This window comes from Nanorana parkeri, unplaced genomic scaffold (genome assembly GCF_000935625.1).
Source record: "Nanorana parkeri isolate BGI_ZX_2015 unplaced genomic scaffold, ASM93562v1 scaffold1424, whole genome shotgun sequence".
NCBI lineage: Eukaryota > Metazoa > Chordata > Amphibia > Anura > Dicroglossidae > Nanorana > Nanorana parkeri.
The window spans coordinates 296,377-317,495 of record NW_017307692.1 but is presented as its reverse complement, the minus strand read 5'-3'; the positions used below and the strand labels follow the sequence as shown (position 1 = coordinate 317,495).

At 47.2% G+C, this 21,119-nt stretch overlaps 2 protein-coding genes across 2 annotated transcripts in view; one reads left to right on the top strand and one right to left on the bottom strand.

The window, feature by feature from the left end:
- LOC108798176 (gastrula zinc finger protein XlCGF26.1-like) overlaps nt 1-9,511 on the top strand; it is a 31,017-nt gene extending 21,506 nt beyond the window's left edge. The window contains exon 7 of the mRNA XM_018569907.1: nt 8,869-9,511. Within this exon, the coding sequence (XP_018425409.1) occupies nt 8,869-9,511 (643 nt within the window). The remainder of the gene's footprint in view (nt 1-8,868) is intronic.
- Nucleotides 9,512-13,204: 3,693 nt separating this feature from the next.
- The window catches only part of LOC108798174 (zinc finger protein 501-like), a 12,368-nt gene continuing 4,453 nt past the window's right edge, over nt 13,205-21,119 (bottom strand). Inside the window, exons 3-5 of the mRNA XM_018569906.1 lie at nt 19,661-20,819; nt 18,813-19,022; nt 13,205-13,268 (exon numbers count right to left, since the gene is read on the bottom strand). Of these exons, the coding sequence (XP_018425408.1) occupies nt 13,205-13,268; nt 18,813-19,022; nt 19,661-20,819 (1,433 nt within the window). The remainder of the gene's footprint in view (nt 13,269-18,812; nt 19,023-19,660; nt 20,820-21,119) is intronic.

Sequence of the window (21,119 nt, the reverse complement as noted above, 5' to 3'; positions counted from 1 at the left end):
AGAAATAATTCATACAATGAAATAAACTGTACATAAAGTTAATGGAATAAATAAAGTTGACCTGTACTCATGTTGAAGCTCCTAAAGCTGAAGTCATCAACTTATATTCTTCCTTCCCAGTTCCTCCCTCCCCTTTATCAACATGTTATGATTTTCATTATATACCTTTTTACCTTTTAGACCCAGTGACATCATCTGTGGTTCACTATGCAGTGCAGGCAAATCATGACTGGTGGGGGAGCCAGATAGGGTGCTGTTGGTAGCTGCCTGAAAACATTGCAGCACCCTGGCTCAGTACACCTTCAGCCCTGATGCAAGCAGTGGGCTGGCTTTTAGGAGGAGTTAAGCACATATCAAAATGCCTTGATGGGTATATGCCAGTCTGGGGAAGTGGGCGATGACTGCCCTAGATAGTGCAGGAGAGGAACCGGTACAACTGGGCAAGACTTAAAGGAGAACTATGAGGTGAGTGATTTTCATTCATCCTCATAGTTTGAGCCGACCTGTGACAATGAAACTGTCACAGGTCGGCTCAATAGATCGGGAAGTGAGCGAACGCATACCGTCGCTCGCTCACTTCTCGATCTATCCCTGCAGAAAGCAGTAACTGTCAATCACCTCTCCCCGCAGGGGTTCCCCTCTCCGATCCTCCAGCGCTGAGTGGAGGAACAGACGGTGGAGGGGCCGGGCACAGCTGGCTCTGCCTCTATATAGGCAGAGCCAGCTGTCATTCACGTAACAGGGTGGATCTCGACAGAATTGTCGGGATCTGTCACGGCTGCGGCACTCTCAGTATATCGCAAGCTGTAGCTCGCGATATACTGAGCTTTGGGTCAATAGAGGACGCTAGTATATGTCCTCCCGTGACCCTAAAGGGAAATATGGGATAAAAAGGTTACGCCATAGTTCTCTTTTAAGGTAAACCTGGAGTTCAGCTTAAAAACCCTTAAAAAAATCTATTTCCCTTCACTTCCTGTCAGGGGAGATGTTACAGGAAATGAGAGGGAATCCCACCAAAGAGTAATTTCCCTTTTAGACAGTTTTACTGGAGCAGGTGTTCACGCTGGAAGACTTCTCACATCTTTTTCTGGTGACAGCTCTAAAATGTTGGGTTTCCCATCACTTTCTGTCTCGATGCCAATGGTCTCTGATAGGGATGCCATCTATTCTTCAAGTGAAACCCGAACACTCCAGCGCCACGGGCACCAATTTTTTTTTAGGGGAGAATAATGTCTTTAGGTGGGCTGTGCGACTCTCTATGGTGTCTCACCAGGGGGTCCGCAGGCGGGCAGCACGGTGTCAGGGAGCCTTCTCCTGTAAATCTTCGTTCCCCCTGCAGCTCATCTACATTTTCTGTGTCCCCGCCTCTTCATGCCTCCCTTCAGCTGCACGGGATCTATAGCTCCTCCTCTCTTCTAACTCTGGTGATCTATCACATAGAAAAGAATGTCTCCTCGTTCTTCTCTACGTGGTAGATCACCAGAGTTAGAAGAGAGGAGGAGCGATCACATGTGCGGCTGCCGAGGTCCTTGTCAAGTGCAATCTTGAGCAGCCACATCGGCCTGAAACCCGAATCTTTCTAGTGCTGCAGGCACAGGCTGCCCCCAGCTCAGAGTAAGATCCGAGTTTCAGGCCGATGCGGCTGCTCGGGATCTCGCTTGACAAGGACCTCGGCAGCCGCACCTGTCAGAAAATTTAAAGTGCCGGTGTCGGCACTAAGTGTCTTTTATGTTCGCGTGCCCACTGGCTGGGCACCCGTACACAACACACCAAAACCGGACTGTACGGGTCAAAACCGGACGAGTGGCAACCCTATGCACTGATACTAGTACCAAGTATTTGAGTGAGTACTCATACTCGTCCAAATGCTCCGATACCTGTCCCGATACCGGAAACTTCCTGTCAGAGGAAGATTTCCTCTGACCGCCAGTGCCGTAGGGGAACATGGAGCCGGCTTCCTGGGCAATCAGGAAGCTAGGTGGTGAGTAGTGACCTGCCTCCCGGCTTCCTGATTGGCGGGGAAGCCGACTCCATGCTGATTGGCTGGGAAGCCGGCTTTCCAGCCAATCAGCATGGAGGTGTCTTCCTGGCCAATCTGGGAGGCGGGTCATTACTCGCCACCTGGCTTCCTGATTAGCCAGAAAGTTTGCTCCATGCAGATTGGCTGGAAAGCTGGTTTTACAGCCAGTCAGCATTGAGCCAGCCAAACAACATGGAGTCGGCTTCCCGGGCAATCGTTATTATCCGCCTCCCTGCTTGCCCGGGGAGCCGTCTCCATGCCAGTGGTATCAGTACTCGGTATTGGTGAGTACCAAAAGCAAAGTATTGGTACCCGTACTGGATACCGAAAAAACGGTATTGGTGCATGACTAGTCTCCAAGATATAATGAGAGTGTGAATCTACCAACTGGGGACACGGACAACAATTAGAAACTGACAGGCTTCTAACCCTTCACAACTCTATCCAAAGCAAGAAAAGAATCATGGCTATAAATACAGTGCACTCTAATAATACTTCACAGCCCCACCACCGGCCACCCCAGTCCTTGCTCACCCTCTACACTGGCGTAAAGAGTCTTCGGCATTTGATGCTTCCGGTTATGTTGGACACGTTGTGGTTCCTGTAGCTCTGAGGGGACAATCTTGTGGTGTAGCAGGCAGAACAATGCAGACGGGGGTAGCATTGGAGGATTCTTCCATCAGGTATAATACTGCAAGAGAGCAAAGATGGAAGTCACCCATGTGGGTCTGGTTTGATTTACGGTCTGGAAATCCCAAAGAGACGCACTCTGATGCCATAACGCCAATAAAATACAGCCTGATACCACTCAGTCCCTCTCAAGGTCTGCTCTGTTCTACCATGTCCCACCACAAATGGGCTTCAAGGAGATCTCTGGGGATTTAGAAAAACGTACCATTGCAGTGGGGCTACCCCCAAACTGCAGGTGCTCATTTTGTCTCGAGCAGTTTTACTCACCTGGTTTTTATTTTGTTTTTGTTCCCCCTCCATGATCTAGCATTGGTCCGCTTCTGTGCTAAATGACGTCCATTGTCATTCAACCCACTTGCCTGAGCCCAGAGTGTCAAGGACACACCCCCTGGGAGCATCATCACGCTGCCCTGGGCGGAGGAGGAAAAGAGCTCAGCATGTCATGTGACTAGACCAACGACCCCTTGAGAAATGTATACATAAGGAAATACAATGAATGGGGTGCTGGGGGGATAGAAACCAGAATTGGGCTTTAAACTCTTTGAATATGAAAGGACCTCGGATAATGATCAATGGAATTTGTTCCAGACAAATGGAGGCAGGAAAGAATAAAATATAACGCCAGGCTATTATAATGAGCATGTACTTCTGTATATTATCCTTCGGACGTCATATTCTGGAATTTATATGTATATATCCAGATTAATTTATGTATTTTTTAGGGCTGCGGAAATTAAGAATTAATTCCTCGATTAATCGTTCATTTTTTTGATCGATTAAAATTCTTTTGATCGGTGCTCACCTCTCCAACGGCTTCCGGGAGTTCCGTCGGAGATCCGGTGACGTCACGGACATCGAGTCCGGTGACGTAGATGTCTGTGACGGCTAACGAAGGGAACGGGTGAGGAGTCCGGTGACGTAGATGTCCATGACGTCACCGGACTCCTCCCAACCTTCCCTTTGTTAGCCGTCACGGATATCGACGGCTCTGCCTCTGCTGAAAATTTGATGAAAAATCTACAGCTATGCTAGGTAAGAAAAAACCTCTTTAATTATTAATTGCCCTGCTTACAATGAAGAGGTGGCACTGTCACCCCTGCCGAAGCGCTCCAGGCTGATGTGGCATCACATACCTTGTAATCTTGCCACTTTATTGCATGCATCTGCATGATTGACAGCTCAGGCAAGGAGTGTTGCTGTCAGCCAGTTGATGCTGCTTACATCAGCAGAGGTGAGGTTTCACTGCAGTCCCATTCCTTCCTTGATAAATCCCCCCCCCCCACTGTATATGGGGAAGGTTTGTTTCTCATCCCTCATCTCGTTACACTATCAGTACTAGTTTAGTAATTGTGCTACAGTATAATTTATTTCTGTGTTTGCTAAAATGCTTTTATTTGTGCACTGTATACATTACATACATTACAAGGAAATCCCTCCAAAGTAAGGGTGGTCACCAGAACCCCATTGGAAGATTTCCCATCTATTCCTGTTCTGGTGGCAACCAGAACCAAAACCTGGTGGATTTTCTTGCACTTTCAGTGATAACGGTCACCAGGGTTACTTTTCCATAACGGGGGGCACAGGCAGCAATAAAAACCTGATAAGGGCTCTAATCCCTCTCCACTCTATCCAAAATTCTTCAAGGACTGAGCGCCGCTTACGTAATGATGTGTTAACGCTGCTCTATCCTAGAACTGTAATCCCATCCCGTGGGATGACACACCCACTGAGGGGAATGTAAAGGACAGGCTGAGCTCACAGGAAATAGGCCGGGCTTCCGTGAAGAGGACTGCCAGCATGGCACCAAACAGGAAGTTGGGGACAGCTACATTTGCCACCTTTTCTTCAAGTGAAACCCGAACACTCTGTCAGAGTGTTCGGGTTTCACTTGAAGAAAAGGTGGCAAACGCAGCTGTCGCCAAACAACGTGCGGAGATTTTTGGGGGAGAACGAGTTGCGGCTTATTCATATGTAAATAGCATAACCCATTCATATGTAAATATCACAGTGGAGACTATTTTCAGTGGGGGGCCAGTAGCCCCTATCTTCATTTTGGTTGCCCCTGTCTGCCTGACATCATGTGTCCGGGTTTTAGCTGCCGTAAAACCCAGACACAACATTCAAACCCCGGACTGTCTGGGTGAATCCTGGACAGGTGGCAACCTGGGGACAGCGCTGGAGTATGGAGAGGGCAATTGAACATTGGCAATATTTTTTTATACGGGATGGGACGGTAATTGGGGATCCTAAAAACAAAACAAAAAATGGATTTCTACTTCAAGTATCTTATATGTTGAAGAAAAAGAGAGACAAAAGAATTGGAATGGCATCAATATAGACAAATGTGTTGTCTTTGGTAATAATATTTCTTAATAATAGCAGGGGAATTGATCAAAACTGGAGCAGACAAAAGCTGGAGCAGTTGCTCATGGCAACCAATCATCTTCTCTCTTCAGTCTGTTCAGTTAAGCTTTGAAAATTAAAGGTGAATGCTGATTGGCTGCCATACACAGCTGCTCCAGTTTTGATAAATTCCCCGCAGTATATTAATATCAGCAATAATAATAGTATTATGATTATTATCAGCAATTATGATATAATTATGGTCAATATCAGCAATAATGCTAGTATCATGATTAATAATATCAGCAATAATTAGAATAATAGTCTAAAAAGCAGAAAACCCTCCCACTTCCGTCCTGTGGCTCCTGAACATCCGCTGTTTGCGTTCCACGGCCGCTCAGATGCTTCCGGGTTGCCATAGTGACGCCCAGCGGAGTGATTGGGCAATCTTACACAGGTCAGATAGGGACAGAGGGAGGTTTATTACAGTTCGGAGCCAGGGCCACCACTAGAGGGCAGCCGCCTGCCGTGTTAGAGAAGGAATTATCCTCAGTGCTGTAGAGGCGGCGGCCATTTTGTTGTAGACCAGAGAAGGGAAAAGGAGGGCGAATTTTAGCTCAAGAATCTTACCGCAGGGGGTGTGAAGCTGGAGAGTGTGTGCTCAGTGAGGATTAGGTAATTATGTATTTTTGGTATGAGAGGAGGAAGAGAGCAGCACTGTCTGTGGGGGATCATGTCACCTCAACCAATCATTATATTCCTGTGAGTCCTCTGATGTGAACATTTGATGGAGAGCTCTGCTGGGGCACTAAATGAGAACCTTGTCACCCTGTGTCTTCATCCTGCCACTCTGTCTTCCTTTAAGGACTCTGCCCCAATGGCACAGCACTGGTGCCTGGGTTACCAACCACCAACACTATTACACAAGAGAGAGGTCAGCGAGTCATACTGCCTACTCAGAATGAAAGTCTCATTTTTTATGGCTTCCTGCGGTTGGAGTCGGTTGGGTTTGCAAAGAAAGTATTACCTGCTGGTGGGATGCCATGAACATTAATATGCTGTGCATGGACAGAGCACAGGTTCTCTTTAAAATGGCCAAATACACAATCGTCTGTTTCTCCATTCTCCTTTCCTAACTAACTTCCATGGAAAGTTTGATTGGTCTCCTTGTGTGTTCGCTTCACCCAGTCAAATGTTCACCGTCAGACCAACAGCAGATGTTATAAAATTCCATTGCAGTCCTTGGTCTTCTACCTGGTATGGTTGTGTTCAGCTCCAGCGCACAAAAACATCATTATCCAATCATAAGTATCTTTATTTTTCTTCCAACCACAAATGCATGATCTTCACCTTGGGTAGCTTAGTAATGCAGTGTCAGGACCATGAAAAAGGACTATGTGCAGGGTGAGGTACACATCACTGTACCCCTCAGAAAGCTGTGAGGATGCCGATAGACAGTAAATGTAACAAGTCTTTTTATATCTTCAATTCGGCATCATAGACCCCTTGGGATATGGAGAAGTGCCACCCAGACCCAGCCCTATTTTAGTAGCACTGGCTCTGATGTCTAGAGGAGCAGGAGTCGGGACAACAAGAAGGTTCAAGAGATTACCCAGAAGACCATGATTTGCTTAAGGGAGAGGCAAGTTGTGTCCTGGGATTTCTGTAACATTATCCAGTAATAGAAAACATGTGTCTGGATGGTGACTGTATCATTGTGTGTGTCAGGTTCCTATAAGGTGTCAGGATGTCTCTGTCTATTTCTCCATGGAGGAGTGGGAGTATCTAGAAGGACACAAGGATCTTTATGAGGACATCATGATGGAGAACCGGCCGCCCCTCACATCACCGGGTAAGAGGAGACTTTCATTTCTTGAGTATTGGGGATCCCCCTGGACACACACATCCTCTGATATAAAAGACATAGAAACAATGTATTCAGTCAGTGTGTGTGTTTCCTACAGATGGATCCAGGAACAGAAATACCCCAGAGAGATGTCCCCGTCCTCTGTATTTCCAGGATTCCACACAGGAACATCAGGAGATCCCTCAGACCCGTCCTCTGTATTCCCGGGATTCCACACAGGAACATCAGGAGATCCCTCAGACCCGTCCTCTGTATTCCCGGGATTCCACACAGGAACATCAGGAGATCCCTCAGCCCCGTCCTCTGTATTCCCGGGATTCCACACAGGAACATCAGGAGATCCCTCAGGCCCGTCCTCTGTATTCCCCCGACTCCACACAGGAACATCAGGAGATCCCTCAGCAGGATCAGGTAGATTGCACTGGAGATCTTGATAAATAGTTAATTAGATCTTTTGTATGTGATCTGATCTAAAAAAATACTTCTAACCAAAATATTATACAGGTCTGTCCCAGGTATTATAAAGTGGTGTATGTATTTTTTAATTGTCCAGGAAAATAATATGATTGACTTCAAAGTTGAAGTGAAAGAGGAACCAGAAGAGCCACCTGTGAGGGGTGATGAGCCATGTAAGGAGAAGGAAACCCCTCCAGAGATCAGCCCAGGTGAGGAATAAACACTAAATCCAGAAAAGAGTCCCAGATTCTCCTTGTTCAGTCACTACAACAATCTCTTCTTCTCCCCCCTCCTCTGTCAGTAGACAGTAATGGGGGGGACGTAATGTTTCTAGTGGGGGGAGTCAGGAGCCATCAGTCTCTATTAGACTCCGGCTCTCCTCCTCACATCATGTAATTGTGTGTTACCAGCCAAGAGATGTGACCAGTCTCCCCCCACACACACTCTCCGGGGTCTCTCATACATCTCAGTACAGGGGGCTTCACTCTCATCTTTATTTACAGACCCCGGAGACCCTGAGAGCGACGTCAAAGATGAGGAGGAGGAAGAAGGACTTGTAAAGATCAAAGAGGAGGAAGAGCCATATTTAAGTAGTGAGGAGCCATATAAGGTGGAGGGACTTCCTATAGAGATAAGCACAGGTGAGTAATAAGCACTAAATACTTCAAAAACTCTTGATTGGCTGAAAGAAGGAGGGCAGGACCAGGAGCCAATCAGGTGTGCTACCTTCAAAAATGCTAACAGGGAAGAAGCTGATAGGATAAGAGAGGAGAGTAATTGAGTGAGAGATGACCTCATCAGCCTGCTGATGTTTTTTCACTGTCGCGTCAGCAAGATGGTGGGAGAGATGATACCAATTGTATTCCTTAACGGTAACTGGGAAAGCGGCATCATACTCATCATACTCCTGGCTGTGCTGTGGGGTGCAACTGTGTAAATCTGTGGACTGGCTGGACAGAAATACAGCTCTGTTATGTGTATTTTATGTGTATATAGCTTTAGGATAATCCTGTTGGTCTTTTTGGAGGTGTTGTGCCAACATCAAAAAACAAGCTCTGTCCTTGTGCAGGGAAAACATAATCCCATAGAAATGCTGTGTGCTGCTATTTTTCATTGCTGGAAATCCGTTGAATGATTCCTTCTATGGCTTATTTCTTTCAGACGGACAATATATAAGGTACGACATGGAACAAAAACCAGTCGACCCGCCTAATGATGAAAGGCAAGATGATGAAGCCACCTCTGATTCTTCAGAAGAAGACTTCATTACCCCAAATGTCCACCGTGTGGCTCTATCATCCAATCCCTCTACATATGGGGGGCGTTTTCTTGACCGCCCCCGTCTCGTCACTCATCACACAGCTCATAGAAGGCATAAGTCTGAGTCAGTTAAACGTTCTTCCAAGAGAGCAGAACACACCCCAACCCGGAAGCGTCGTATATGGAAGAAGCAGTACCCGTGTGCCGAATGCGGGAAATGCTTTAAACAGAGGTCAACTCTCATCACGCACGAAAGAGTCCACACGGGGGAGAAGCCCTTCTTATGCTCTGAATGCGGTAGATGTTTCAAGCAACGGTCAACACTTATCACGCACGAAAGAGTCCACACGGGGGAGAAGCCCTATTCCTGTTCTGAATGCGGGAAACGGTTTTCGGACAAATCCACCCTCAACCGGCACGAGGTGGTTCACACCAGGGAAAAGCCGTATTCCTGTTCCGAATGCGGCAAATCTTTCTCTCATAAGTGGTATCTTATTTCCCACAAGAAAATCCACACGGGGGAGAGGCCGTATTCCTGTTCGGAATGCGGGAAGTGTTTTCCTGTAAAGGACAGGCTTGCCAGGCACCAGATGAGTCACACCGGGGAGAGGCCTTTCCCGTGTTCCGAATGTGGGAAATGTTTTGCCGACAGAAGCAGCCTCAGGAGGCATCAAAAAAGCCACACCGGCGACAGGCCGTTCCCGTGTTCCGAGTGCGACAAGTGTTTTATTCACAAGTCGGCCCTTGTGCAGCACCAGAGAACTCACACGGGGGTGAAGCCATATTCGTGCTGTACGTGTGGGAAATGCTTCAGGCAGAGGTCGGTTTTTGTGGCTCACGAAAGGACTCACACAACCGAGAAGGCAGTTCCTTGAGCTTGAATAGGTTTTGCCCAGGGAATACCCACCTTCCTTTATGTTGAAAATCTAGAAAACCTCTTATGGATGAAATCTAGATGTACGCCAGATATGGTATAAATGGGCAAACGATTGTGAACAGTTGACCATCGAACCTGCTGTATGGCCAAAATATGTGGACATCTCACATTTCCAGTGAAGGGTACTGAGTAGGGTTGCACCGGTACTAGTATCGGTATCGATGCCGAGTATTTGGGCGAGTACTCGTACTCGCCCAAATGCTCCGATGCCTAGCCTGATAGTTCCGGTATCAGGAAGCAAGCTCCATGCTCTCTCGTCACTTGTGACGAGAAAACATGGAGCCGGCTTCCCGGCCAATCAGGAAGCCGGGCAGCGTGTAATGACGCTCTGCCCAGCTTCTTGATTGGTCGGAAGCTGGCCAATCAGGAAGCCAGGCGCCGTGTAATGACGCGACGCCCGGCTTTCTGATTGGTAGGGAAGCCGGCTTCATGCTCTCTCATCACTTCATGACGAGGGAGCATGGAGCCGGCTTCCCGGCCAATCAGGAAGCTGGGCGGCGCGTCATTACACAGGGCCCGGCTTCCTGATTGGCCAGAACGCCAGCTTCATGCTTTCTAGTCACCTAGTGACGGGAAGCTTGGGGGCGGCTTCCCTGCTAATCAGGAAGCCAGATGGCAAGTCATTACACGGCCCCTGACTTCCTGAATGGGACTTCCGGTACTTGGTATTTGGTATCGGCGAGTACCGGGAAAAAAAATATCGGTACTCGATACTGAGATACCGGTATCGGTGCATCCCTAGTACTGATAATGTAGTATAGAAAATGATGCACTTCCAATCTGGTGGCAACAGTTTGGAGAAGGCCCCTTTCTGTTCCAGCATGACTGGAGTTGCATAAAGCCAACTCCATAAGGCCATTTATGCAACACAAGGAAATTTCACCACTCCATCCGGCATCAGTCTCCACTACCCAGGTGTAAGCCAGGAGCCGTCCACTCTCCACAAGAACAACACATGGAGAGAACAAGCCGCACACCAATGTCCACTCTATGTCCATGTTTAATCCATGACGACTACAGCTTCCAACATGATGGAGTTCCTCACCCAGTCATCAAAGTCAGCTTGGGGAACTCAGATACATTGGAAGCTGTAATCACCATTGAATGTTTGAACGGTGAACATTGGTCTGTGGCTTTTTTCTCTCCATGTTTTGTCCACGAGACCATTGTTTAACTAGTGGGGTGAGTGGAAGCTGGGGTGTCCTGCACAGAGCCCTGACCTCAACCCTACTGACCACCTACGGGATGAATTGAAACTCCAATTATGAGCCAGGTCTTTTGATCCAACATCTGTGCCTGAACTCACAAATGCTCCTTGGGCTCAATGGCCACAAATTCTTGTGGAAAGCCTTCCTGGAAGAGTGGAGGCTGTTATAGCTTCAAAGTGGGGTAGACTCCAAATTCATGGACATGGTATTGGAATGGGATGTCCCACAAGCTCATATAGCTGTGATGGTCAGGTTTCAATAAACGTTTGGCCATATGGTGTATCTCTCAAGGGCTCTGTTGGTGAGATCTCACTGATTTCCTTTGCATGCCTGATGTGGCCATTATGAGGGTCTTGCACCATCACAGCTGTATTCTTTTATGTATTTAATACTAGGGATGCACCAATACCGATATTCATCTTTCGGTACTGGCCAGTACTGATACTGGTACTTTCACTAGCATAGAGCCAGCTATCTGGGCAATCAGGAAGCCGGGCGGTGTGTAATTACCCGCTGCCCGGCTTCTTGATTGCCCGGGAAGGCGGCTCCATGCTGTTTGGCTGGCCCGATGCTGATTGGCTGGGGAGCTATTTTCCTGGCCAATCAGCATCAAGCCGGCCATGTATGCTCTGATACCTACCTTTCTCTCCGACTGGCAGTGAATCAAGGAAACATTAAGCCAGCTTCCCGGTCAATCAGGAAGCCAGGCGGCGTGTATTGACCCGCTGCCTGGCTTCCTTTTTGGCTGGGAAGCCGGCTCCATGTTCCTTACAGGCACTGCCGGTCAGAGAGAGAGAAAGATAGGTAAGTGTCGGAGCATTTGGACGAGTACCCGCCCAAATACTCCGGTATTGCGCTGATCGGTATCGATGCACCCCTATTTAATACCATGGTTCCAGGGCAATAAGGAAGCCGGGCGGCGGGTCATTACCTGCAGCCTGGCTTCTTGCTGTTTGGCTGCCCCAATGCTGATCGGCTGGGGAGCCGACTACCCGGCCAATCAGCATTGAGCCAGCTTCCCGGTCAATCAGGAATCCAGTTAGCGAGTCAATACCCGCCGCCTGGCTTCCTGATTGACTGGGAAGCCAGCTCCATGTCTAGTATCGGTATCAGTGCATCCCTATTGAATACTATGGAGGTGGTAACTTTGAAAACATTTGAACTTGTTAAAGTGGCCTCCAAACAAGACGGCACAACTTCAAAAGTCCATCCAAACGGAGAGGAACCTTGGAACCAGGTTGTACCTTTTCTAACTGCTGCACACTTTCTGAATTTGTATCACCATTTTAGAAATAACCTTTATTGTATGGAAATGTGATCACGGACGTCGCCATGGATACCGCCGACTCGGTGATTGTCCCCGCCCTTTTCAAGAATGAAGCTAGTCTTCAGGCAGATCTAGAAGGTCACCATTTCAACTTGCTGTGTATTTATTATTTACTAAATGTATTTTTATGTCGGTTATTTTTCATTTGAAACATTCTGTTAAACATTGAAAAAGAAATGCAACGAGTCTGTTTTGTTGTTACAGTTTTGTAAGGTAACCTAGGAAGAAACATTGTAGAGTCCAATGCACACTGTACAAGTCACCGACGATGAGGCCACAGACGGAAGGATCTTGGATGAAAAGCACAAGTAGTACTCTGCAAGTCAGGGGTAGGCAACCTTGGCACTCCAGCTGTGGTGCAATTACAAATCCCACCATGCCTCTGGTAGTCATGCCTGTGGCTGTCAGAGACTTGCAGTGCCTCATGAGACTTGTAGTTTTACCAAAGCTGGAGTGTCGAGGTTGGCACACTCTGCTGTAAGTATTATAGATCAAGGCCTGGTGTAAGAGGGAAGGTTTTGGGTTTCTAGAGCATTGGGTTGACTTTTCATTGGGGTACAACCTATATGCTATGTAAGGCCATACTAGTCCTCCATGCAGGCAATAGGTTCTCTTTAATGGTGACCCCCAACAACCAGGGGTGTCCCTAGCCTTTTCACCACCTGAGGCCGGTGGGAGCGCTAGTGGTGCATGTTCCGATTTTGCTGGTGGTGCCAGCTAACAGTGCTGGTGCACACTAACACCACTAGTTGCCAGGAGCTAAGCAGGACATGGCCGGAGTGTCCCAGGTTGCTAAGAGCAATGGTCCCTAACACATCCCCCCACCTTGCTCTTCGCAACCTGGGATGCTCTGTCCAGAAAGGGGAAGGCAGGCACACTGCAAACATTGTGCAGCTGAGTGGCCATGCTGCTCTGCCTGACACCCCCCTACATGACCCAAAGAGATGCTGCATAAGGTAAAAGGTTCAAGCTGCCTCATTATAGAGATGGCCCCGCCACCAGCAACTTATGCTTATCTTCACTTGGTTTCCCAACCCTTCCGACTGGCCACAGGGAGCAAAGAGAAATACCGGGTACTTCTGAGGGCGCATGTGATTCAAGCCCCTTGCTCCCACATGACCGTGTTGGTGCTTGCTGACTGGTTGATCAGACACGTGGTGCTGGGGAGGGGTGAAGAAAGAGTGCTTAGCCATGAGACTTGGGGCATACACAGGGCTTCCTATGAGTGGCGGAGTAGCGATGGGAAGGTAGGTATGATTAGTTGGGGGTGGGGACATTAATGTGAACTTTTTGTTGTGCATGCCTTCAAGACTTTACCGTTCACCGAGCCCGAATAAGCACAGGGATAAGGTGTTACCGAACCTTTTGGACACTCATTTGCTGCATGCTTGGTCCAAGTAAGTGACTTCTATGTACTGAAGCCAGATGAACAATGTGTTCAGAAGTAGGCCAATAAAGGCAGCCCCATGTAGTCCTTTCATGACAGGTGCACTTTAAGGGTGGCTATTGAAAAATGTGAGCAATGCCGCTGGCTTTGAGCATCGCTTGAGAGCTGTTTTTGACCACCAGGGTGGTGATGAGTGCTTTAGGTGGTCAGAGGCTCAAGAGATTTCCCAGCCCAATGCTATAGAGTGACGTAATGGATCCAAGAGGTATCTGCCTGACCTTGGCTAGGTTAGCTGAACTCATAATGGCAGCCATTAAGGTGTATGTAAACTGAAGAACATATTGCAGCTCAGTAGTCCTTACAGGTAGTAGCTGCATTCGTTTTCCTTTATCAGGCTTTTTTCTTTTATTTTCACCCGGTGATCTTACCAATAACACACTCCCTGTCCTACGGGTGACAATGCTCACTCACCGTACCGAGAGATGTTCTTCGTTAGGGTTTACATAGACTTTATAGGAAACCCCCAAACCAGAACTAATGGCATGTGATAGTTTTATCTGCATATTGAGCTCCCCTGTAGCTCTGAATTATGGAGTTCCAGTATAAAAACATGGACCTTTTTTTTTTCCCTCTTCAGCTCTCCTTGTACCATAGAGGTCTACCCAATACTACAATGGGCAAGTATCAAAGCAGAAGGGGCTTGCACAGACTTAACCAAGGGATTAGATGACCTTTGTACCAGAGGTCTACCCAAAACTACAATGGGCAAGTTTCAAAGCAGAAGGGGCCGGCACAGACTTAACCATGGCAGTAGATGACCTTTGTACCAGAGGTCTACCCAAAACTAACAATATGTATTGACTGGTGCTCCATTTAAATTGTTATTCTAGGTCATAGTAGACAATCATAATAATAGGTGGTAATAGATGATCTCGCCTGGTTGTCAAATGGTTTTTTTATTCCAATTTTTGCCTCCTAGTTGGTGGCCCCAGAAACTGTCCAACAAAAATCTTGGTGCTGGGGAAGTAAGGATGAGAATGAGATTCCATATTCCTATCCTGGCCGCTTTCTTTTTTTTAAGGGAACCTGTCATGCATGATGATTGCTGCCACTGCTAACCTCTCCTCCCCAACATACTACCTACTTGGCTGTCATAAAGTCAACACTTTAGATGGCTACCTAATGGTCAGATAAGGACTTTTGTTATCTCTGACTTTCCTTACCTGTATAACTGCTCTCGGTCAGTGACTCAGAAAGTATTGAAGCCGGGTATCTAAAATTTTCAGAAGTAAATCAGCAATGGCAGCCCCATTGCTTTAGGATAGCTTTAATTTAAAACCCAATTCCAGGCACAAGGCAAAAAGTTTGCCCTGCATTGTATGTGATGACACCGAGGGACCACCCACATCTCAGAGCTACAGGAAAAGGAGTGCCAGAGCTTGCCGGAGTGGGGGGGTAGGGTCCAGGCACAAGACAAAATATTAGCCCTGCATTGTATGTGATGACACAGAGGGACCACTCACAGCTCAGAGCTACAGGAAAAGTGTACCAGAGCTTGCCGGAGTGGGGCGTAAGGTAAGTAATATATCTTCTTCTTCTACACCCTAGACCTAATGAGCAATTAGCCCTTGCAGCCCCCCAGCCCTTCCCCCACCCCGTACTGCAAGGGTTAGATGCTTGTTACGTCAAGGGGGTACAAAAGGAGATACTACCTACTTTATGCACTGCTCCGGAAGGCTCTGGTGCTCTTCTCCCTAGCACTCCAGGCTGTTGGCAGTTCCTCGTGGTCATCACATACAATGCTGGGCTATGTGATGGGCAAGGCAAGTGTGCAACCACAGATGGGAAGAAGAGGCCTTTCTGTAAAACACTTCCAACATTGAGAACGCAAATATGGCTTCCTCCCATGTGAATGTACTTTCAACATCCAGAACACAAATATGGCTTCCTCTCGTGGGAATCTACTTTCAACATTCAGAACACAGATATGGCTTCCTCCCGTGTGAATGTACTTCCAACATTCAGAACACAAATATGGCTTCCTCCCGTGTGAATGTACTTCCAACATTCAGAACACAAATATGGCTTCCTCCCGTGTGAATGTACTTCCAACATTCAGAACACAAATATGGCTTCCTCCCGTGTGAATGTACTTCCAACATTCAGAACACAAATATGGCTTCCTCCCGTGTGAATGTACTTCCAACATTCAGAACACAAATATGGCTTCCTCCCGTGTGAATGTACTTCCAACATTCAGAACACAAATATGGCTTCCTCCCGTGTGAATGTACTTCCAACATTCAGAACACAAATATGGCTTCCTCCCGTGTGAATGTACTTCCAACATTCAGAACACAAATATGGCTTCCTCCCGTGTGAATGTACTTCCAACATTCAGAACACAAATATGGCTTCCTCCCGTGTGAATGTACTTCCAACATTCAGAACACAAATATGGCTTCCTCCCGTGTGAATGTACTTCCAACATTCAGAACACAAATATGGCTTCCTCCCGTGTGAATGTACTTCCAACATTCAGAACACAAATATGGCTTCCTCCCGTGTGAATGTACTTCCAACATTCAGAACACAAATATGGCTTCCTCCCGTGTGAATGTACTTCCAACATTCAGAACACAAATATGGCTTCCTCCCGTGTGAATGTACTTCCAACATTCAGAACACAAATATGGCTTCCTCCCGTGTGAATGTACTTCCAACATTCAGAACACAAATATGGCTTCCTCCCGTGTGAATGTACTTCCAACATTCAGAACACAAATATGGCTTCCTCCCGTGTGAATGTACTTCCAACATTCAGAACACAAATATGGCTTCCTCCCGTGTGAATGTACTTCCAACATTCAGAACACAAATATGGCTTCCTCCCGTGTGAATGTACTTCCAACATTCAGAACACAAATATGGCTTCCTCCCGTGTGAATGTACTTCCAACATTCAGAACACAAATATGGCTTCCTCCCGTGTGAATGTACTTCCAACATTCAGAACACAAATATGGCTTCCTCCCGTGTGAATGTACTTCCAACATTCAGAACACAAATATGGCTTCCTCCCGTGTGAATGTACTTCCAACATTCAGAACACAAATATGGCTTCCTCCCGTGTGAATGTACTTCCAACATTCAGAACACAAATATGGCTTCCTCCCGTGTGAATGTACTTCCAACATTCAGAACACAAATATGGCTTCCTCCCGTGTGAATGTACTTCCAACATTCAGAACACAAATATGGCTTCCTCCCGTGTGAATGTACTTCCAACATTCAGAACACAAATATGGCTTCCTCCCGTGTGAATGTACTTCCAACATTCAGAACACAAATATGGCTTCCTCCCGTGTGAATGTACTTCCAACATTCAGAACACAAATATGGCTTCCTCCCGTGTGAATGTACTTCCAACATTCAGAACACAAATATGGCTTCCTCCCGTGTGAATGTACTTCCAACATTCAGAACACAAATATGGCTTCCTCCCGTGTGAATGTACTTCCAACATTCAGAACACAAATATGGCTTCCTCCCGTGTGAATGTACTTCCAACATTCAGAACACAAATATGGCTTCCTCCCGTGTGAATGTACTTCCAACATTCAGAACACAAATATGGCTTCCTCCCGTGTGAATGTACTTCCAACATTCAGAACACAAATATGGCTTCCTCCCGTGTGAATGTACTTTCAACATTCAGAACACAGATATGTCTTCCTCCCATGTGAATGTACTTTCAACATTCAGAACACAGATATGGCTTCCTCCCGCGTCAATGTACTTACAAGATCCAGAACACAAATATGGCTTCCTCCTGTGTGAATGTACTTCCAACATTCAGAACACAAATATGGCTTCCTCCCGTGTGAATGTACTTACAAGATCCAGAACACAAATATGGCTTCTTCCCAAGTGACTTCTTTGGTGGCCAACTCCTGCCTGGAGTTGGGCTTAAAGTAAGCTTTTCCTAAACAAAATACAAGGAACACCCGTTTCTGACCGCCTCCTGATATCCCATTGGTCACGCTGATCCTCTGGGTTCCAAGCTTAGCTTTCTAAATCACTGACTCAGAACAATGTTCTGATCTGCTTACTTGTTCCAGTCCACTGACCAGGACAGGATGAAAATCACTGAAACAGATGACAGCCAGGCAACTAACATCTTCAGAAGAAGGCCGCGATGGTAGCCTCTATATCCTCTTGCTGTTGGCTTCTTTGAAAGTCAAGGCCAAAAGCACCCTGCTAGATATCCATTGACCAACCGAGGTCACAAAATATTCATTAAGGAAGACATTTAAGGACAGCGCCCCCTTTCCACCTTCTTGTTGTAGCAGTTGCCCCGTACACTTCAATATAACTTTGCTGATCAACAGGCTCAATATTATGGCCTCTCTGTTCCAGTGCACTTTGGAGGCTAACAGACCTGGTCAGTCATGCCTTCTCTAGTGAGGCACACCCCTGCTCTGGCAAAACACACCCCATTCTGGAGAGACACACCTCTCTCTGGTGAATTACACCCCTCTCTGGAGAGACACACCTTTCTCTGGTGAATCACACCCCTCTCTGGCGAGACATACCCCTCTCTGGTGTACTACCCCCCCTTCTCTGGCAGGGAACACCACTCTCTGGCAAGACACACCTCTCTGTGAGACATGGCCCCTCCCTCTTCCTTGCAAGCCTATATAAGGATGCTTGAGATGAGGGGTGTGGCCATAATTCAGCTCTACCAGCCTAAAGCACCAAGGGGTAAACACAGGAGGCACAAGGCACACCTCTCTGATGAAACAGACCCCCTCTCTGGCAAGGCTCACCTCTCTCTGGTAAGATATTGCCCCTCCCTCTTCTTCTTAATTGCAAGCCTATGTAAGGATGCTTAAGATGAGGGCTGTGGCCATTACTCAGCTCTACTAGCATAAAGCGCCAGAGGGGAAGCGCAGGAAGGAACAAGACACACCCCTCTGGTGAAACACACACCCTTTCTGGCAAGACACACCTCTCTGGTGAAACACACCCCTTTTCTGGCAAGGCATACCCCTCTCTGGTGAAACACACCCCTCTTCTGGCAAAGCACACCTCTCTGGTCAGACAAGCCCTCTCTCTGGTCAGACATTGCCCCTCCTTCTTCCTCTTCATTGCAAGCCTATGTAAGGATGCTTTAGATCAGGGGTGTGGCCATTAGCCAGCTCTACCCAGCATAGAGCACTGGAGGGGAAGTGCAGGAAGACTTTGCTCTACGATGAAGCAAATAGATGCCCCAACCCACCCACCGATTTTTTTTTAAAAATACACTGCATACATACCTTAAATAAGCAGTCATATGGCCAGTCACATGACTTCCCAGGCTCCTTCCTCTTTTCCCATTCAGCGTCCGAAGCCTATACTCTCTGCTGCATTTTCCTGTGAGCCCAGCCAGAGTATTGAGGCATCCCTTAAGGGGGAAGTCAATGACAGCCGATGCTCTCAGGAAATGGGTTGAGTGACTATGGACCTCATTCACATCGAACGAGGACCTGGAAGAGGATGTGGAGGACAGTCTTGCATTCTATTTTAAGTACAATTCTATTTCAAGTACATCAATATGGGTGTCCACGTTATGATTTCTTTAATATGTTACAAGTTCCAAACTTAAGCAAAACAATTCCCCTTTTTGGAAACAGACACATGCCCCCAGTCCCTTTGTGTGGTTTCTTGTAACACAGTAAATGATTGGCATTTGGTATATGATTATAGCTTTTGGACCATATGAGTCTTCTGATGCGAGAAAAGAGTTCCCCTCTGGGTAAAACATTTCCCGCACTCAGAACATGAAAACGGTTTCTCTCCCGTGTGAATTCTCTGATGGGTAACAAGCACTTCTTTCCACGAAAACCACTTCCCACATTCCAAACACGGATACGGCTTCTCGGCTGTGTGAGTTCTCTTATGTTTGGTCAGATCCGACTTCTGCCGAAAACATTTCCCACACTCTGAACATGGGAATGGCTTCTCCCCCGCGTGAATTCTCCGGTGTATGACAAGTTTATCTTTCCCGGAGAATCGCTTCCCGCATTCAGAGCAGGAATATGGCTTTTCCGCCCTGTGGGATCTCTCGTGAATAATAACGTGCGACTTTTCACTAAAACACTTCCCACACTCTAAACACGTGTACGGCTTCTCCCCTGTGTGGACTTTTTCGTGCCGGATAAGAGATGACTTCCGAGAAAAATGTTTGCCACATCGGGAACAGGGGAACGTCTTTTTAGCTGTGTGAGTTCTCTGATGTCTGATGAGTTGGTCGTTTCGAGAAAAACATTTCCCACACTCAGCACAGGAGTAGGACTTCTCCTTGGCATGGGCAGCCTGGTGGGAAACAAGGAGCCCTACCTGGCCAAAACATTCGCCACATTCGGGACAGGGAAACAACTTCTCCGCTACGTGAACTTTTTCATGAGTGAAAAGGTCCGATACCTCAGCAAAACATTCCCCACACTCAGAACAGGGAAATGTTTTCTCCACGTGATTTCTCTGATGTGTGATAAGCGTTCCCCTCCGGGTAAAACATTCTCCACACTCGGAGCAGGAAAACGGCTTCTCTCCCGTGTGAGACCTCTGATGCGATATCAGGTGGCTTCTCTGTGTAAAACTTTTCCCGCAGTCAGAGCAGAAAAACGGCTTCTCAGCCCTGTGAAGCCTCTCATGCTTGGCAAGGTCCGATTTCTCTCGAAAACACTTCCTGCATTCGGCGCACGAGAAAGGGCGCTCGCCTGTGTGAACTTTGTTGTGTCTGTCGAGTACCGATTTCTGGGCAAAGCACTTCCCACACTCTGAACAGGAATAGGGCTTCTCCCCCGTGTGAACTCTCTCATGTTTGATCAGAGTCGATTTCTGCGTAAAACATTTCCCACACTGCGCACAGGAATACGGTTTCACGCCCGTGTGAATTCTATGGTGTCTGATCAGAAGTTTCCTGCAAGAGAAGCATTTGCCACACTCGGAACATGAATGGGGCTTGTCATCCTTGTGAGCTCTCCGGAGTGGGGTAAGGGTTCCTCTCCCAGCCAAAGATATACTAATGTCAGAGCGGGAACAGGATGTCTCAGACATATGCAAACTCTGATGTAAGGCAAGTTCTGCTCTCTCGGAACAGAAGAACATTTCAGCCTCGCTACTGGCCCTCTGATGGGTGACGTGCTGGCAGTAATCAGGGCCGTTGACTACTGGGCTGAGGTTTCCAGTCATGGGGAGTCCTTCTGAAGCACCACATTTTAGCTCTCCATCTGAAGAGAGAGCAGAAAGTTGTTCCATGCTGTGCCTTCTGCATCCTCCATCTGGAGAGAAAAAAGAGCTCATTAAAACCAAGACGCCCAGGCCGATCTTATTTGTTCTGCTGACATATTTGCATAACAAAAAAATACTTTTAATACAATTTTTTTGCTTTTTAATACTGCTATTGTATATCTAACAATTACAGTATTAAATTACAGTATTAAACACATCTTCAGACTGCAGTGACATTTGCAGATTAAAGTCTTATGGGGTTATTCACAAAGCAGCCGAAGGATCCAGACATAGCTTCGGCTCTTTTCGGCTGCCGGAGCCCTTCGATTCAGTCGAACCTAAGGGCTGCT